The sequence below is a fragment of the Ursus americanus genome, chromosome 8 (genome assembly GCF_024610735.1).
Source record: "Ursus americanus isolate L20-20 chromosome 8, mUrsAme1.1.p, whole genome shotgun sequence".
Taxonomy (NCBI): domain Eukaryota; kingdom Metazoa; phylum Chordata; class Mammalia; order Carnivora; family Ursidae; genus Ursus; species Ursus americanus.
This window is the reverse complement of record NC_142134.1, coordinates 80,238,838-80,257,353: the sequence shown is the minus strand read 5'-3', so window position 1 is coordinate 80,257,353 and position 18,516 is coordinate 80,238,838. Positions and strand designations below refer to the sequence as shown.

Genomic DNA, 18,516 nt, shown 5'->3' with positions numbered 1-18,516 from the left:
CTTGACCCAGGAAGGGTCTTGACAAGTGGGGAGGATTGCAAAGGAGATTCTGTTGGGGGTGGGGAGGGGTAGGGAGGCTGGGAGGAGGGGATGCGAGGAGAGACGTCTCAGCCTGGGAGCAGGGGGCCAGAGTTCGGTGATCTCTGTGGTCCTGGACGGCAGGTGTGGCTGGGCGTCGTGGACCCTGCTTCTGCATCTGCGTCCCCAGCTGCCCCTGGGTCTCAGGCCCCATGAGGACCTGCCGAGCACTGTGGGTGCTCCCCAGAGACCAACACACACACACACACACACACACACACACACACACACACACACACACAGGCTGTTGCTTGGGCTGTAGGAGGACACTGCACTGTAAGCTTGGGGACTGGGGGGACAGGAGCCCTGCCACACGTCCCATCGTCTGCAGCCACCTGGGCAGGAGCTGGGTGGACGAGGGCGCGTGACGTCTGGCAGAAGGAAGTGAGCTGTTCGAACGAAGCCTCCCGGATTCGCCGGGCCGAGCCCGGAGCACACCAGGCTTAGTGGTGACACCCGCAGTGGGCCGTCCTCGGCTGTTCCAGAGCCTGTGCAAGGAGATATTTTAAAGCCTGCACCTCTGCCGTGTTTCTTTGCCCTTGGGGATGGATCCCGTCACAGCCGCTGCTGGTAGAGCCGATTGGCCATCTGTGGTTTCCTTTATGTGCACATGCGACGATTTCCCCCAGAAAGAGCCCGAAAGCTGCCGCTCCCCAGGGAGCTGCAGAAAGGAGCCTGGACTGGGTGTGTGCGGCACAGGGGGTGTGGCTCGGGGCAGGCAGGGTTCACACGGCGACAGGGGGACAGTCATAGGCTTGAAGTTCTACCAGCGCTGACGGGCAAAATTGGCTCCCAGGCCCAGGAGGCTGGATGCTCCGGGCTGTGGTCAGCAGCTCTTTTGTGGTCTGAGCCCGGTTTGGGCTGCGGGTGGTGGCCTGCTCAGGCTGAGTGCCCACCCCTGCCCCTCCGTGGCCTCCCGGGTTCCCGGTGCGCCCAACCCAGGCAACAGCGCGCTCTGAGCCCACGCCTGCTGCGCCCTCCAGTCCGCATCTAGCCCCGTGGGAGGGCGGTTTCCCTGCCGGGTCAATCAGGGCGCTGCTGCTTTGAGCAGCTGCAACTCGCAGGGGCTCCTTCCTAGTCAGGAGGGCCCCTCCCTTTGCCAGCAGAAGGGTTCCTGGGGCTACCGGGAGAGGAAATGAGGGGTGCCTTAGGAGTGTCTTGCTAAAATGAGCTGTAAACCCCATCATCCAAAGTGTTCGATGCCATTGCATTCTGTCTATCGTGTCATTCTTTAAATAGGTGCGTGGGGGGGGGGAGGTCACCCGGGAAACTATGGCCGTCTAAATTTGTGACTTGATAATCCAACCTTGATCAGAACACAGAGATTACAAATCCAGATGGGATGAGAAATTGGAGCCAGAATTGGAGAAATCTTTTCATTAAATTTGCCAGAAGTAGCTTTATTTAGGAACGTGGTAGCTGATTAATCCCAACTTGCTGTCATTCTCCCGTAGCTGGTAAAATCCTACTCAGGGGCTTTTGGGGACCAATTTTGTAACCCTGTTCTGACTGACTGATTTGTGGCTTCTCCAAGAAAGTGGCATCTTTTTACACAAGGGTACGGAGGGAGGGAGGCTTCAGTTTTGGTGAATTTGCAATTTTCTGGGTTCAAGCACTGGCCGGGGCTAAATGGCAGTCCAGCTGTGCACCCCGAGGAGAGTGGGGTCAGCCGAGCCAAGCCGACCTTCCCACGAACTAGCAACTCGCAAGCCCTTTGCCCTTGGAACTACTGCTCCTTGCAATGGGGCCATTGGAAGAGGTCCACTCGAGGTTGGATTAACAAGCCACGGGGCCCAGTCTGGAAGTGTCAGTGGGGGGCACCCTCCCTTCCCTGGGCAGAGCGTTGCGGGGCTCCACCAGCCAGGGGAGAGGTGCTCACTGGGAACCAGCATTCCTACTTGACGTACTCTCCTTTGCCTTCCCCTTCCTCTCTTCTACCTGTCTTTGCTCTTCCGTCTGGAGGCAGTGAAAGTGGCCGGAGCACCCCCAGCCTCTCGGTGCTCTCAGACAGCAAGCCTCCCCCCTGCACCTACCAGCAGGCGCCTCGCCACTTCCACGTCCCAGGTAGGAACCCAGACGCGTGATTGGGCTTGCCACGCCGAGCGTCTGATTGCACGGAACTGCTGATTCCCGACCCTCTCGGCAGCCCCCCCAATTCTGAGGGTTTGCACACCCCCCGCTGGCGTGCACCGGAGTTTCCCCCAAAGCCACACAAACACCAGGGAGACATTTTTGCCTTCCCAGGAATGTGTTGGAGAGAAGGTGCTGTCCGGCCGGCTGCCCACTCTAGCTGCCTCCCTCCCTGCGCCCCCTGAACTAGGTTCTGGCTTTGGGCTGGGTGATGCTTGTCTGAGGTGTGGGTCCCAGGCATCAGTCGCTTGTGAGCCTATCTGGTCACTTGGAATCTGGTGGCCAATGGCTGCTTTGGAGAAGCAGCGGGTTAGAAGCCAGTGTGTTCGCTCACCTCGCTCTTCTCCTCTTCTCTCTCTTCTTTCCCAGACACTGGCGTAAAAGATAACATCTATAGGAAACCCCCTATCTACAAACAGCATGGTACAGTCGGATCTCTTCTGCTGCTGTGTTCCCTGCATGCCTGTTGCACCCCTTTGCTTCTGGATGCTTCCTTTTGCTGTGTTCCGATCGGGGATGGGGAGAAAGGGCAGATTCACTAGTGGGCTCCCAGGGCCTCGGCAGCAAAGACCACGAGGGCACGTCTGAGTCAGGACACGGCTGTGTGCTCAAAGCCGAGGCTAACACTCTCGTCGGTGGGCCTGGGGTGGGAATTCATCACCGACGGCGGGTTTCCGGGGCTTCAGTTATGCCACGTTGAGGGACACAGCCAGACTGACGTCAGCCGACATGCTCAGGGACAAAGGCTTCCTGGACCCCAACCCGACCCAGCTGGAATTTTGGAAAACAGAACAAACCAGATTTAGTCATTCATTCCTGTGTTTTAGGAATTTCTGAGGAGAGAGTGAAGAGCTAGCCTTCAGCCAGAGAGTTTTGTTGCATCAGCAAATAGGGGCTAACAGGCCTAGCAGTGAGGGGGGCTCTCAGCCCCTGGTTTCCCTCTCCGAGGTGACCGCCCACCTCTGCTCTGAGTCGGCCTGGGACAGGTGCATGGGCTGCAGGTGGCTGGAGCCATGGAGCAGGAAGCAGAAGGCTCCAGGTCTTCCTGTGCTTCCTGATGGAATTTCTGGGTGATTTGGGGCATGTGGCTTCACCATCCTGAGCCTCTGTTTCCTCATCTGCAAAATGGGACCAATCCGTCCACTTTGCCCTCTTCACAGGCTGGTTATGAGACCAGGTGGAGTAACAAATGTGGAAATATGTTCTAAACTGTGAAGTGCTGTGCACCTGATGGGGAGACGGGAAGAGAAATTCCCATACTTAAAGTCCTGGTCCAGATGCCCCCAAAGAAAACAGCCACGTCCCCCGTCCACAACCACGTCGCTGTTAGGAATCCTACAAAAGCACGCTTTCTGTGACTTACTGATTAATCAGTGGTCTGATTATACAAACACAATTTCTGATTTTTCCTTGAGTGCAATAGGCCCTGTGCTTTGTGCATTTCTTCCTCTTCCCAAGAAAGAAAGGGATGGATTAAGCTCTCGGGGACCCAGGAGGCAGTGACTCTACCCTCTCAGCTAGGGAAGCTTGGAGCACAGATGTTCTGGAGGGATCAGAGAGGGATGGGCCAGTTAGACCCTACAGCTCTTAGAGATTGTCCAGACCAGCCCCTTGTTGCTTCAAGTGGGGAGACTGAAACCCAGGCGAAGGAAGGAGCAGCCATGTTGAGTGCTATCTTACCATCAGGGTGCCCGTGTTCACGCCTGCATGGAAAGATGTGTGTTCTGTGCTTGTCACAAGTGGCCTTGGCTGTCTTGGCCTTTTATGAACCTCAGACATGTAATTAACGCCTGTGCTGTAAGAGGGGCTGGCCTCTTAGAAAGCAGAGGATGCAGTAAATCAGATTATGAAATTGTTCAGCACCTTCTGAACAAGCCCGATCTAAGACAAAGAGCTTCCAGCCCTAAGTCCTTTGACTAAATTGTTCAATGGAGACATTTTATTTTACTGTCATCAGCGTGAATCCTTGTGTGTTTTTTTTAAGATTTTATTTATTTATTTGACAGAGAGAGACAGCCAGCGAGAGAGGGAACACAAGCAGGGGGAGTGGGAGAGGAAGAAGCAGGCTCCCAGCGGAGAAACCTGATGTGGGGCTCGATCCCAGGACCCTGGGATCACACCCTGAGCCGAAGGCAGATGCTTAACGACTGCACCACCCAGGCGCCCCCCTTGCGTTGTTTTTAAACTGGATATGAAGTCCTCTCCTATCCAAAGGCAAGGGAGGTCCTGTATGGCTGAACGCTGAGCAATGACTGAAGCCCATTTATCGTTTCAGAAATCTGGCATACTGATTCTTTTAGCGAGTAGACCTTGTAGAGTACCTACTCTCCACCTGCATCCGGCCACGTTCGAGGGGTAAACGTGAATACAGCCTGTCCTTTGTGAATGGAAATGGGCTGTGGACGGGGGCTCGGCGAGTGTGTGCTCCGTCCTTTACCAGGTTTCCTTAGGGAACGCTCCAAAAATAACGTCTGTGTTAGGTTGTTTGTTGGTTCCTGCTATATTTGAGATGTTTTGATTTTATAAGATTTCCTCTATCCCAGGTGGAGCACATCCTGTCAGAAGTGTGTGTGCGTGTGTGTGTGTACACACGTGCATGTGAGCATGCATGTGCGAGCATGTGTGAGAGCATTGTGTGAGAGCATGTGTGTACAACCATGTGTGAGCATGCATGTGTGAGCATGTTAGCGCGTGCGCATGTGTGTGAGCATGTGAGGTCATGCCTGTGTGAGTGTGTGAGCATGTATGTACGACCATGTGTGAGCATGTGCGCATGTGTGTGAGCGTGTGAGGTCATGCATGTGTGTGAGCATGTATGAGAGCATGTGTGTGAGATCATGTGTGAACGTGTGTGAGACAGCATGAGTGTGAGCGTGTGAGTGTGAGAGCACGCCTGTGTGAGCAGGCGTGTGCATGTGCACCTGCACGCACTCAGCAGAGTCACCCCCCAGTCGTCCCTCGGGGGAGACACTTGAGAAGCCACTATGTTGATCTCCACCTGTCTCGAGACAATGGACGTTGATGTTTCATTACTGGGCCATTTAACTAGTTTAAGATCATATGTCCAACCAGTTTAAAAAGCATAGTTTTTAATTAATGCATTTGCTTCTTGGTGCCTTCTCTCCAACCCATGGAAAGTTTTCTTAATCAGCATCACTCTTTTCTGGTGCTCGTGTCCCCTTCCTGTTTTGGGGACGCGACCTCCAGCGCTGATGTGGCCTCCTGCCGGCCCTGCAGTGGGGCGCTGGTGTTGAGGACAAGGGGGGCTCACGCTTGAGCAGCTGTCGTGAGGGCATCCCCGTTCTGTGCGGGCGCCCCACAGCTGCCAGCACGTCACCCGCTGGCCCGTTCTGAGGTTGGCACCACTCAGGCAAGGAGCCTGAGACTGGGGCCGACAAGTGGCTGCTCTAGGGCCCAGCTGGTGTCACGCCCCGGTCTGCCTGACCTCCGGCGCCTGACCCTTCTGCTCTCGCTGTGCAGTATTTAGGTCCCAACAGCACGTTTTGTACTATATGAGTTCCAGCTCTACTTGGTTATGATTTAATGACTTTTTAAAAAAATAGTAAGAAAAAAATAGAAGAAAGGAAGCAAAAGGAAGTGAGTGGAAAATTGAAAACAGAGGGGGGCAGGACAGGACAGGAGCGGAAGAGCCCTTTCCTGCATAGTTGGGGACCGACATGGGACAGGCGGGGAGCGGCGGGACATGGAGTGCAGAGAGGACCGAGATGTCTGCAGGCGCTCGCGGTGGGGGGGCCCCTGACTTTGGTGAGGCAGGCGTGGTTCCCGACATGGCCGCTCCCCATCTCCACCCCGAGAGTGGGTTCGAGGCTGCCTCGCTCTCGGGCTTTGCGGGCGTTGGGTGAGCCCTGCTGATGTGGGCGTGGAGCAGGAGCGTTCCAGTGGTAGGAGCCCCTCGCCGGAGCGACGCTGTGCTACGTTTTAGACATCTCAAAGTGAATTCCAGGGAAACACAGAACACCTCCCCCCACACCCCCCAGGAAGCAGAGTGTCCAGATGCAGGGACAGGGCTAGCTATGTCACCTGTAAGCAAAGGACAGCTCTGCGACAGCCGTGGCAGTGGATGCCCGGGCCCGGAAGCAGGAGATGACAGCTCACCCCGCACCTGCCGCTGTCCGCTAGCGGAGGGGCGCTTGCTCCATCCTCCCCCGCAAACCAGTCAGCAGACGGGGCCCCGTGGGGCACGCACGCTGCTCCTCTGGTCCCTGGTATAAAACTCCCGTGTCTCCCTGAGATTCCTCTGTGGTAGGGTCAAGTCTCATTTTGGTTTTGGGGTCCTGTCTTGGGACGGGAGGAAAGGGAAGGCCGGTGGGCTGTGAGTCTAGAAAGAACATTAGAGGCCCGCCAGTCTCCTGGTGATGCCTCCGACAGAGGGGCCCGGGGCTCTCCCCGGAGGGCTGCTCATGGCAGATGCATCCAGGCTCGGAGGGCACTGCCTTGTTTGCTGGGACAGACACACTCGAGCCGATTTCCTGGGTCGTCCTGCATTGATCTTTCTTCTCCTGACACTGAGACACCATGCTGCCCACTCGACTCAGGGCTATTCTCTTGCTCATTCCTCATTTGCGGACCCGGGCTCCTGGCGTGTTACAGCGTCTACACGCATTACCTCGTGGGGTCCTCACAACCTGGGGGTGGGCGTCATTTGCCCATTTCACAGATCAGGAAACTGAGGCTCGGAGCTGTTCAGGAAGCAGGCTGCATATAATACAAAGTGCCAGATGCTGTATTTTCCCACCCCTGCTCCCACGTCTGGGCCTCTGTCGTGTGTGGCGTGGGCTGGCACGTTTGGCCTTTGGAAAGCCCTTGGTGATTGAATGTGGCTGAGTCTAACGCTCCTGGTAGAGCAGAGGAAACTTGCTCAGTCCTGGTGGGATAGCTTCCCCGTCAGGGGGCGGGGCATTTCTTGAGCCCCGAGGTGGCTCCACAGCCAGAACAGGTCTGGCCCAACCGGTCGCCCTCAGCTGTGTGAAGTCCTCAAACCCAGGGTGGCCTTTGGGCCCCACGGCCTGAATTCCAAGGGCTGGGATTTCATATCCCAAAGAGCCCTTTGTTGTCTTTGTACTTGCAAATTACCTCCGCTCTAGTGGTCCATTTGGGGGCCACCCAGGGCTTGTCAGGGGTACGCTCCCTGACGGTCACCAGTGGACCTGGCCCTGGCGGCCTTCTCTGGGTGGGACAGTGGCTGTGCTCTGGAGCTCCAAGTCCCCGCTGGCCTGATCGTCCCCAGAGCTTGCTGGGTGGCCGCCTAGAGTCACGGCGGATGTGTGGCCAGACCCTCGGGGCTCTGCTTCCTGGCGACCGCTGTTGTCTAGGCCACAGGCGAGCCCTGGACGGTGGGCATGCAGCCGTCCTGTCCCCTGCCTCTGTCCATCACGACGCCTCTCACGCAGGCTCCGCCCGTGGAGAGATCAGGGTTTTATTTTCATTTTATTTTAAATCACTGTCTCTCCTGGAAGAAGGAGAAACAGCCGTCGGGAGTAACAAAACATCAGTGTATCCAGACCGCTCTTCAACTGTGACCTTATCTTGTCAAGGTCCTGTAGCCCAATCCCCAATTTCCAAGCTCTCGGGCCTGATGTCAGTCTTGTCCTTGGTGGTGCACAAGGCAGGGTGCTCCAAAAGGCTCGAAGGTCCAAGCCCTCTGCAGGCTGCAGGTAAGGAGCCCACCCTTGGCGTGTCCTTACTGTGGCCTCGGTCTCCGTGGTGGGTGGGGAAGGAGCCTGGGTTTTCCTTTCATTGTTCCGTGCATGGGGCCCGTGGCTTAGTACGGGAAGCCCTCAGCTGGGCGTGGAGCACTGCCGGATGCCCTCATGTGATGTACTTGACCTTACGTGCTTGGAGATACCGTCAGCCCCGTGGGGTGACCACCCCACCCCCACCACCAAAACAAAAAGGCCAGTGGAGAATATAGACACCTGACCGCTCAGCCCCAGCTAGCGTTCGTGGTGGACACGCTGCGGCGAAGTGAGCTTTTGCCCCTCCCGGTCCACTGCGGTCACCTCTGGCTGTAGGTCAGACCTCCTTTACCTCTCTTCACGGACTTTCTCCGTGGCAGAACTCACTGATGTTCTGTGTTTTGTGGGCGGCAGGCAGTGAGGGGACCAACGGCGGGGGGGGGGGGGGCTTTGGAGACAGACCACGTGGGTTCCCGTGTCAGCCTCTGCCACCCCCTGTGCCTGGTCTTGAGCAAGACGTGTCATGTTTCTGAGCCTCAGTCTCCCGATCTGTGAACGGGGTGGCATGGGGATACGCAGGAGTGCCTGTGAAGCACCCGGCTGAGTCGGACACGGCAGGCCCTGGTGGGCCAGACCCTCCTGTTCCTTTAGGGCTAAACTGGGGAAGTAGAGAGTGTGTTCTGGAAAATGCCAAGTGGCTGCGTCTGAACACACGGTGCGATCTCAGGGTGCGGGGGGTGGGCTGGCCGGAGTTTTAAGACCGTGTCTCTTCGCACACCTGCTCTTGGTTCGAAGAACCGTCACGAGGGAGGGTGCATGGCCACGGCCTGTGGGCCTCCCGTGGGCTTCTCCAGTGCGTCCTGCCCCCGGCCCTGCAAAGGCTCTCGTACTGTGCACCTTGGCTTGATTCCTTTCTGTTTCTGAGCACGAGGTGAAGTGGGAACCGTGGCGGGAATGCCCAGAAGAGATGGTCTATCTCCTTGACAAGCCGCCTCTTCCCTTCTAGCCGTCAGGCGACCGGATGGAGAGGACGGAATTTTCGAGCAGGATAACAGGAAGGTAATGCACGGGCAGGTCTGGTGGAGCGCAGCCTTGCCCAGAGCCAGTCTGGTTCTGTGGGGGTTCCCCAGCCGAAAGCTCAGGCTCCCTCTCTCGCGTTCTGCTATGGATGGGCCCCACGAGGCCGCACGCAGTAGGGACCAGATTTCAGAGGTGGCCCCGCCAGCTGCCTCCTCCCACCTGGGACTAGCACGCCTCCTGCCACCGTCCTCGTTCCACGCCCCTATAACCCGGTTACGGCTCCATCACCAGGGCGATGTCTGTGAAAAGAAAGGAAAATGAGTCCGAGTGCATTCCAGGGGCATCCGGGTGCTGGCTCGGATCAGGCGGCGCAGAGGCTTCCGGTAAAGGGTCCGAGGGTAAAGAGTGAGGCTCTGGGGGCCGGGCGGCTCTGCTGGGAAAGCAGCCAGAGGCAATGTGTGGAGGCAGGGGTGCGCCTCTATGGGCAGAGTTTGGCCCCCAGAGTGTCCCGCCCTGGCTTGAGGGAGGGCAAGGGCCCCTGGCTTGTCTTGAAGGCAGGAAGGTGTGTGCAGGGAGAGCCCATGCCTGGCTCCCCCGTGCGCCCCCAGGAGAAGCCGTTTGGGTCCCTGACCTCCCCCGACCCTGTCTCCTCATCTGTAGCGCAGGACAGCCCCGTTGCAGATGGTCTCAGTGTTCACGTGGCTTTTTTTTCTCTCTCGGCAGAAGACCAGCTGGCTGATTCTCAAGGGGGATGCAGACACTAGAACAAACTCTCCAGACCTAGACAGCCAGTCTTTGTCCCACAGTAGCGGGACCGATAGAGACACTCTCCAAACAATGCAAGGGGACAGCTTTTACTCACGTGAGTGGTTCTTTTGAGCAAGGAGCTGTAACTGTGGCATGAGAGGCCTCGCAGCAAGGGGGCCCCACAATCTGGAACCCATCCCCCAGACCCCAGCCTTGCTTGTTAAGAAATCTAAGGAGCAAACAGGTAGGAGAGCAGACCCTTTCTGTTTGAGTTCCCCCGGATGTGGTTAGCTCGAGTGCTACTCGTGGGCATGCCAATGTGTCACCCAGAATGCTCCAGAGCTGCCGAGAGCCCAGAAAGCCAAATAGGGCTCCTGGGTTCTATTGCAAAGAAGGTCTCCCGGGCTGCCAGGCTGGAAAGCGGGGGGCCCGTTTCCCTCCAGAGCAGATGTAAGCATGGTCCAGGCGGGTGAGTCCAGACTGGGAGTCGATGACAGGCACAGCCACCCGGCACTCAGCCTGGGCCAGGCTCCGGGGAGCGGGGACATCCCGTCCACAGGGAGTATGGGGACAAGGGACCGCTGCCTGACTCTGGGGGTCAGAAGGGCTGAATTAGGAGGGATTTTCAGATGTAGGGCAATGCTCCACATAGTGCTTAGAATTGCACATTATAGGGGAAAAGCACAGCCCGCAACGGTGTGATGCCCTCAGGAGACCCGGACATCGTCTTTGGGTCCCAGCAGGTGGTTTCCTGTGGGCACGCGTGAGGCTGAGCTGGGACGTGGAGGGCGGACAGGGGTGCGAGAAGGCGGAGCGCAGAGGCTGGTGTGGCCGTGAGACAGGCCCGAGCTCAAATCCGGGCTCACCCTGATGGGACGCGTCCCGCCGCCAGGCCTCAGCTCCGCCAGTCCGCCCAGCCGGGTCCGTAGAGACAGAGGTGGTGACACGTGTGTGCGGCCAGCACTCTGCCTGCCCATAGTAGGTGCTCAGCAAACAGACGACCATTGTCACCCTCATGCTCGCGACTAAGAACTGGAACCGGTCGCACACACGGGCGCGCTCGGTGGGAAGAGGAGGGGCGGCCGGGCCTTGCCGTTGGGGAAGAAGAGCTTGGAGCAAAGCAGAGGGGCGCTGTTTCATGTTCAATGTTTGCAAGCCGACTTCGTGAGCCCCTGTGCCTCGGCCCCGCCGGGGGAGCAGCACTCTGAACGTGGGGCTCTCTGGGCCGGCACACGGGGTGGGTGCCACTGCAGGAAGACCCCGCCAGAACAGTCCCCCGAGTGACTCGTCCACGGTGCAGCACCCCTCCTGCGGCAGGTGCGGGGAGGACGCAGGCGGGTGCGGGTCCAGGACTGGTCACAGGCGGACCTGCCAGGCAGCTGCCGTCCGGCCCCCCGTCCTTCTCTGCTCCCAGGCACCCACTGCTCCGGGCGCTGCAGGACGTGACCGTGGCCTTGCTGCTCCGTGTCCCTCTTTCCTGATGGCAGTTGTTTTGGAGGGCGGCGGGCTTGTGTCGCACCAGCCCCGCAGCTCCTGGGCAGCTGTCCCAGACCTGGGGCATCGTCATGTTACCCATGGGGCCCAGGAACTCTCAGGAAGAGAGTGTCTGAGGACCTCAGGGTGGCCTTTTATGGCTTCCCGTCCTCCCCTTGCTGGGTGGTGCTAGGCCCCCCCACCTCCCGCTGACCCAGGGATCCCTACTTATATCTGCAGCCCACCTGCGGGGGGCACCACGTGGGGAGAAGCCTGGCCGCGGGCCCCCTCCGTGCCGCTGACCTGCCCTGTCGCCTGTGTGTGCTGTCTTTGCCCCAGTGCACAGCCTCCTCGCCTGCACGTGCTGGGACCAGGTGCCCAGGGCCATCCCAGGAGCCCCGTAGGCGGGAGACCCCCCACGAGGCCCCCAGGCTGTGCGTGCTGTTTTGACTGGCCAGTCACACACCTGCAAGGTCTTGTTTCGGCTCCGTCCCCTCGCCCTCGCTGTTGTCTCCCTGTCACTAGCGGCACGCGCAGCCACAGTGGGGGTCCCGGTGCTTCTCCCCAGGGCGCACCTGTCTGGCAAGAAACGCCTCACCTGCCAGAATCCACATTCTAACGGGGGAGATTCCTCCATAGTGCAAACGAGTGTGTGCGCACACACGTGTGTGCGTGTGTGTGCGTGTGTGTGCGTGTGTGTGCGTGTGCGCATGCGGCCTTCCCCTTCACGGAGCTTGCTTATGACGATTATGACAGTCCTGTCATTCCTCCGCTTTCTACGCTGTTCCCATGTTGGTTCCTCTGAGGGGGAACCCACCGTGCAGCCATTGCCGCTGTGCCGTTACCTCTGTCCTGAAGACCTTGCCTGGTGCACCCGCGTGCGTGGGACTAGCAGCCGGGACCCAGCTACTGCTCACGCCTACATCACGCGTGCCTTGCTGCGTGCTGGCCTGTCGAAAACCCGGGGCGGGACGGGCAGGGCTCCTAAACTGAGGGTTACGCACCCTCTTTCCTCGGGGCTCCTTTCACTCTCCCCGAGGAGCTCCCACCGTGTGCCCACGCACACCAGTTCCATTTGGAAACGACTGCTACTGAGCAGAGCATTTGCACGCGGCAAGGCACTCCCCCACCTGCACCCCGGGACACCATCTGTAGCGCGCCCAAGGAGGGTAGGACTGTGACACTGCACACAGTGGGCGCTCAATAAATGTTTGTTGAATTGAGATGCATTAAATTCAACGGGTATTTATTGAGCGCCCACTCTGTGCCAGACGCTGTGTGGGGCGCCAAGGGGGCGCCGAGAAGACAAGAGCCGCCCCTGCCCCTGGAGAAGCGTGCAGGGAGCTGAGAGAGGCAGAGACTCCAACGGGAGCGAGCACCGTGCAGCCCACCACCGCCCGCCCGGGGCCTCCGTGGGCCGATGGGGCGGGGGCGCGACTCATCCCGTTCATGACCCCATCGGCACATCTCACGCGGGCCTGGGCTCATCATTCGGTCATTCATCCATCCCTCCACCACACATATATTGAGCACCTACTATGTGCCTGGCACAGTGCTAGGCAGCGGAGAGCCAGAGGTGAGTGTGGCCCAGTCCCCCTGCCCCAGCGGACGGGCAGATGATTGAGCAGCGGCCATGAGCCGCTGTGGTGACATCGTCCTCCGAAGAGGGCCTCACTGACACGCACGTCGGATCGGACGACTGTGACTCTCTTTGTCCCGCACTTGCGCCTTATTAGGACTGTGCGTAACGTGCTCAGTGACCAGCAAGCCTGATTTCTGCACAGGGAAGGGGTGACCTTGAGTTTTTGTTATGCAGAGAGGGTCTGAGCCTTCCAGGATGAGACTCACTGTCCCCACAAGAACACGAGGTGATGTAGGGCCCCTCCCCCAGAAGACAAAGGTCCAGCTGGCTGGGGACCCTGCCCAGAGGACTCAGTGACCCCTAGAAAAAGCCCAGGGCTTCCAAAGATGCAGGGCATTCCTCAGGCTCCAGCACATGAGAGGGCTGGAGGAGGGTTGGAAACTGAGGCAGCACAGATGGTGGTCCCGTGGCTTTGGCTTTTGCGTCACCTTCTGTGTCCCTCCCTGTGGAGTCTTGTGTTTGATGGGACATGCTTGTCTCCACCTGCTGCCCAACACTGCTGGGGGTCTGGCCCAGGGCCAGGCTCGGGATTGCGGCCCTAGCTGCCTCCCAGCGCTCGCGGGGCATGAGGCTTGGTCACAAACGGCCCGTCCCTTGTCAGTCCTCGGGGGGGTGACAAAAATCATTCCCACATTTCCTAGTCCACGAGTGAAAGAACGAGGCACCGTGATTGGCTGTGTGCCGATCTCGTGAGAATACCCGGTGGCGGCCACGCGCCTGGCTTAGGTCTGCCCCGCGGCCCCGAGGGGTAGAACCCACAGACACCAGGACTGAAGCAGCACGTCAGTACCATCTCCTCGTTCGCGACAGGCAGGACAAGGCCCCACACTCACCAGATACTCCCCGAGCGCCTGCTGTGTTACCGCACTGTTGCGGGTGCCGGGGTTGAGCAGGGGACGACATCCCTGCCCGGAGAGGCCAGCAGGCTAGTGGGGTGGGGGCTGAGATCACAACAAAGTTAGGAAGTGTGCGTCAATGCCCCTCAGGTAAGGAGCCCAGGAGGTGCTGGGGGCAGTGTTCAGTACGGTCAGGGCAGGGAGACTGGATCTGAGCAAGACTCGACGGGGGTGTAGGCTCGAACACTGAGGCTGCTCAGGGGAAGCCTGGTGGGGGTGCAGGATGGCGAGGGGCTGCGCGGTAGGGGTGAAGGTGACGATGCACAGGGTCATGGAGGACTCGGTCACCTGGGGAGGACTCCAGCCTGGCTTCTGAATGGAGGGATCCCGGCAGAGCCCTGACCTCATCTGATGTAGGTTTCGACAGGCCTGAGTGGGGGCACGAAAGACCATAGGAAGCGATTGCTATCATCCAGGATGGGGGACAGTGTCTTGGAAGGGTGTCCTAGGGGTCGTCCTTGGGGGGCATCCTAGGGGGCTGCTAGGGGGAGGTGTCCTCGGGAGATGTTTTGGTTTTTTTTTTTTAAAGATTTTATTTATTTGACAGAGATAGAGACAGCCAGCGAGAGAGGGAACACAGCAGGGGGAGTGGGAGAGAAAGAAGCAGGCTCATAGCGGAGGAGCCTGATGTGGGACTCGATCCCATAATGCCGGGATCACGCCCTGAGCCGAAGGCAGACGCTTAACCGCTGTGCCACCCAGGCTCCCCTCGGGAGATGTTCTAAGCAGCACAAACAGCATGTCCAGGCATGCCAAGGCAAGAAGCAGTGTGGCCATTTGGGAAACAGGAAGCAAGTGGGGTGGCAGAAGAGGGACTTGCCCGGACCCAGCTGGTCGGCATATGATGCTACGATGCCACTCTGTCTGCTGGGCGGCAGGTCAGCGATGTAGGGCTGTGAGCGGGCAGGTGAGGTGATCCGTTCTGCATATTTTAAAAGAAGGATGGGCAGCTTCACCAAGGATGGACTGGAGGCTGCTGGGCTAAGCACAAGGGATTGGGGCGTCCACCTAAGTGCCGAGGAGACCCCTTGAGTGGTCTGAATGGCAGGACCACGTGTGAGCAGATGGAGGGGAATGGGGGGGGCAGAATCAGGAATGGCATGGGGGTAGTTCGGCTCAGGTAGATGGAGGCAGCTTCATTCAGAGATAAGGAGAGTACAGGCTGGGTCTTCACGTGGAGTGGGAGACTGGACATCCAGGCTGAGCTGCCTGCAGCTGAACTGACAGGCGAGGAGCAGGGTCCCTGCAGGTCCTCAGCTCCCAGATGCGAGTGGGTAACTGAGACCCGGGACTTTCTGCCTGATAAACATGTTCCTGAGCTTGCATTACTTTCTTCAAAGCGTCTGAGGCCCAAAGAAGGTGTGATTCTCCGGGTCCATTCCCAGCTCACTCTGGGTCCTCTTCCTCCTGTTTCCAGTCTCTGCCAAACTCTGGAGGAAAGGGGAAAGAGCGAGCAGGTGGGCAAGCAGGTGGGCAAGGTGCTGTCTTGTTGGGGCAGGAGGGAACCCAGAGGAGCCACCAGGGAGGGAGAGAGCCAGGGCTAGGGGAGTGGGCCAAGGTGAGGGGGGCACCCCGGCATTCAGCAGGTGGTTAGGTCACCTGGTGCAGGGACTCCTGGGGAGGGCATGGCCAGCCAGTTCTTTCTGCGAGCACTTGGGCATCCTATCTCCTGAGCCTTGAGGGATGTCGCGGCAGAGCACGGCAGTCCACGGGCCTGGCTGCGGTGAGCCCGTCTCGCTTACTTCCAGAAGCCTGGAGCTTGGGTCACCCGAGAGCATCCTTCTCGTAGTCACTTGGGGCTGAAGGCAGTTCCGGCCCCTCCTGGACCCAATCCTCTGCAGGGCCATGTGGCTGCGAAATTCCCTATCCGGGCGCTGGTGGACGATCTGCCCAGGGAAGGGCCCTGCTGATCAGCTGTGCACAGAGCATCCCTGGAGGCGGGGACGAGCTGCTGGTCTCTAGCTGCATCTGGGCCTCAGCTTGTACATCCAGCAGCTACCCTGACCTCTGACGAGCCAGCCCAGAAGAGGTACAGACCCAAGGAGACTGCGCTCAGAATGCCGAGCACAAGGCTGCCACCGGTGGGCTTCTGAGAGGAGGTGGCAGGGGAGCCGGTGTGCACCGAGTACGGACATGGGGGTGGCTGGGTGTGCAGCACGTACAGGGCTAAGGAGACTCACGATTACCCAGCTGCCGCCTCGTCCCAGGCCCAGCAGACCTGCCTTCTCTCTCATGCACGCGCAGCACACACTCTCACGGCCGCCTGACACACAGGTGCCCAGAAGACGCCCGCACCTGCGAACCCACATGGGCACGGAGCTGCCGGCATAGGTGGGATCCCTGGTTCCGGAAGCCAGACGTCCTGGGCTCTCGTTTTATCCTCTTCCTGAGCAGGCATTGACCTTGTGGGGGCCATTCCTCTCACGGGCCTCGGCTTCCTTACCTGTAGAAGGAGGTCTTGTGTAATGCACAGGCCTACGAGGGTCAGCTAGGGTCTCTGAGTGTGCAAAGGGATTTTTAAGCCAGTGGCTCTCAACCCTAGCTGCACAGGGGGTCACCGGGACCTTTAAAATCTGATGGCTCATCCCAGCCCCAGAGAGGCCAAGTTTGATGGGTCAGCTTGGCAGCCGGGGGGAGGGGAGGGGAGAGTGTGGAGCCTCTTCTCTCCTTGCTCATCCCCACTAAGTATAACCCCACCCCCGAAACAATACAGCAGACAAATCGCAGAAATCTCCCGGGTGGAAAGAGGAAGTGGACTGGCTAGGGAGCCCAGGACTTGAGGGAAGACACAGGACCCCGTCTCCCACCTCCCATGCAGTGCACCAGGCGGCCGGGTAGGCATCTTCCGTACCAGCAGATAGGAAGCAGGAAGCCCACTGGGACCTGGCCACCTGGAGGGTGGGCCCAGGAGACCCTCTCCACGGCAGCCGGTGTCTCCCACCCCCACCTCGGGGCACAGAGCAACCGGGGAAGCTCGTTTCAGCCCCACAGGCGGTCCCGGGAGCCCCAGCTGGACTCGGCAGCCCAGAAGAGCACGGTGGCGAGCGTTCTGAAAACCAGCCTGTCGTCAGACCGTGGGCCGTACACACCAGGCCCCATGCACCCGCCGCACCCGAGCAAGCCGCAGCCGCTTCGATGGAAGGCTCCACCAGGGTCTGCTGCCCCCCATGTCACGTCCAAAATGTCCGGGAGACAACAGAGAGCCGTGAAGATACCAATTTGAATCGGCAAAGACAAGCGACAGATACAACACTGACAAGAACCAGATGTCGGCGTTCCTGGACAAGGATGCTTAGGGCAGCCACCCAAAAAATGCTTCAGCAAACAAATACCCAAAAATGAAGAAAGGAAGTCTCACCAAAGAAATGCACATTACCCCCAAAAAAGAGAGTCAAATGGAAACTACAGACCTGAAAGATAAAATAACCAAAATTAAAAATTCACCAGACCGGGGAGGGGGGGGCGCCTGGATGGCTCAGTGGTTAAGCGTCTGCCTTTGGCTCAGGGCGTGATCCCGGCATTCCGGGATCGAGTCCCACATCGGGCTCCTCTGCTGGGAGCCTGCTTCTTCCTCTCCCACTCCCCTGCTGTGTTCCCTCTCTCGCTGGCTGTCTCTGTCACATAAATAAATAAAATCTTAAAAAAAAAAAAATTCACCAGATGGATCCAGAAACAGCGTAGCAAACACGGCAGAGTCGGCGATCTCGTAGCTGGGGCCGCAGAAATGACCCAGTCCGAGCCACAGAGAGAAAACAGCGGGAAAAAGATGAACGGAGCCTCGGAAATCGGTGGGACAACATCTGTCGCGTTGGAGTTCCGGAAGCAGAGAACAGAGTGGGCTGGACAAAGCACTCAAAGGTACGGGTGACACTTCCCAAAGGTGGCCTGAGTCCTACACCTACAGGTCCAGGAAACTGCGAGAACCCCAAACAGGACAAGTCCAAAGGAGTTCACGTCAAAACCAGTTATGATGATAATTGAACTGTGAAAATCTGAAGACAGGGGATGGCGGACCTTGAAAGCAGCTGCAACAGAAGACGGCCTCCCTGTAGACAGCGGGTTTCTCCGCAGAAACCACGGGGCCAGCGGGAAGGGGGTGCTTTCCGTGTGCCGAGGCATGGTTGCTGTCAATGCGAATTCTGCACTGGGGGAGCCTGTCCTACGGGAATGAATGGGAAAGGAAGAAATTCTCAACACTAAGCATTTTTCACGAGCAGAAGTTTAAAGAATCGTGGGAGGCAGGTGTCCAAGCAGAAAGGGCATGGTAAGAGAAGACTAGGGGCCTCGGAGCAGAGAGGCCATCCGAAGAGGTAAAAACAATGCGAATATCATCGCCTCTTCTTTCCACGAGGTTCTGAAATCCTGTCTGACGGCTGAAGAAGAATCTGTGACATTATGCGATGTGGGCGCTCAAGGTAGGTAGAAGAGAGACAGGACCACTGTCGTTGGAAAGTCAGGAGAACAGGGTGACCTTCGTGGAGCAGGGTCTGTGCACTTCGTGCGAAGCGGTCAGATGCGGAGACCGCAGGTGGCAGCCTGAGCCCGGGGCCCTGTGACAGCTGTCCGGGCGCCAGCAGGGCCTCCAGGCGCAGGACACAGGTGAGGGCACTGCTGTGCTCGAGGCCCCAACCCTTCGCGTGCATCAGACTGCCCTGCAGGATTTGCATACCACGGCTCACTGGAGCCCAGCCCGGGATTCCGATGCAGCAGGTCAGGGCGGGCCCGAGAATCTGCCTCTCCGACCAGCTCCCGATGAGCGGGTGCCGCCAGCCAGGGACCCCACTTTGAGAACCCGTGCTGCAGCACCTTTGGTCGAGCAGGAGCTCCTGTGTCT

General features: G+C 58.6%; 1 protein-coding gene across 1 annotated transcript in view; it reads left to right on the top strand.

Annotated features, from left to right (window-relative positions):
* Positions 1-18,516, top strand: part of ABLIM2 (actin binding LIM protein family member 2) — a 147,372-nt gene that overhangs the window by 107,525 nt on the left and 21,331 nt on the right. Inside the window, 5 exon segments of the mRNA XM_087864312.1 lie at positions 2,041-2,142; positions 2,578-2,631; positions 7,764-7,883; positions 8,911-8,963; positions 9,648-9,786. Coding sequence (XP_087720438.1) covers positions 2,041-2,142; positions 2,578-2,631; positions 7,764-7,883; positions 8,911-8,963; positions 9,648-9,786 — 468 coding nt within the window.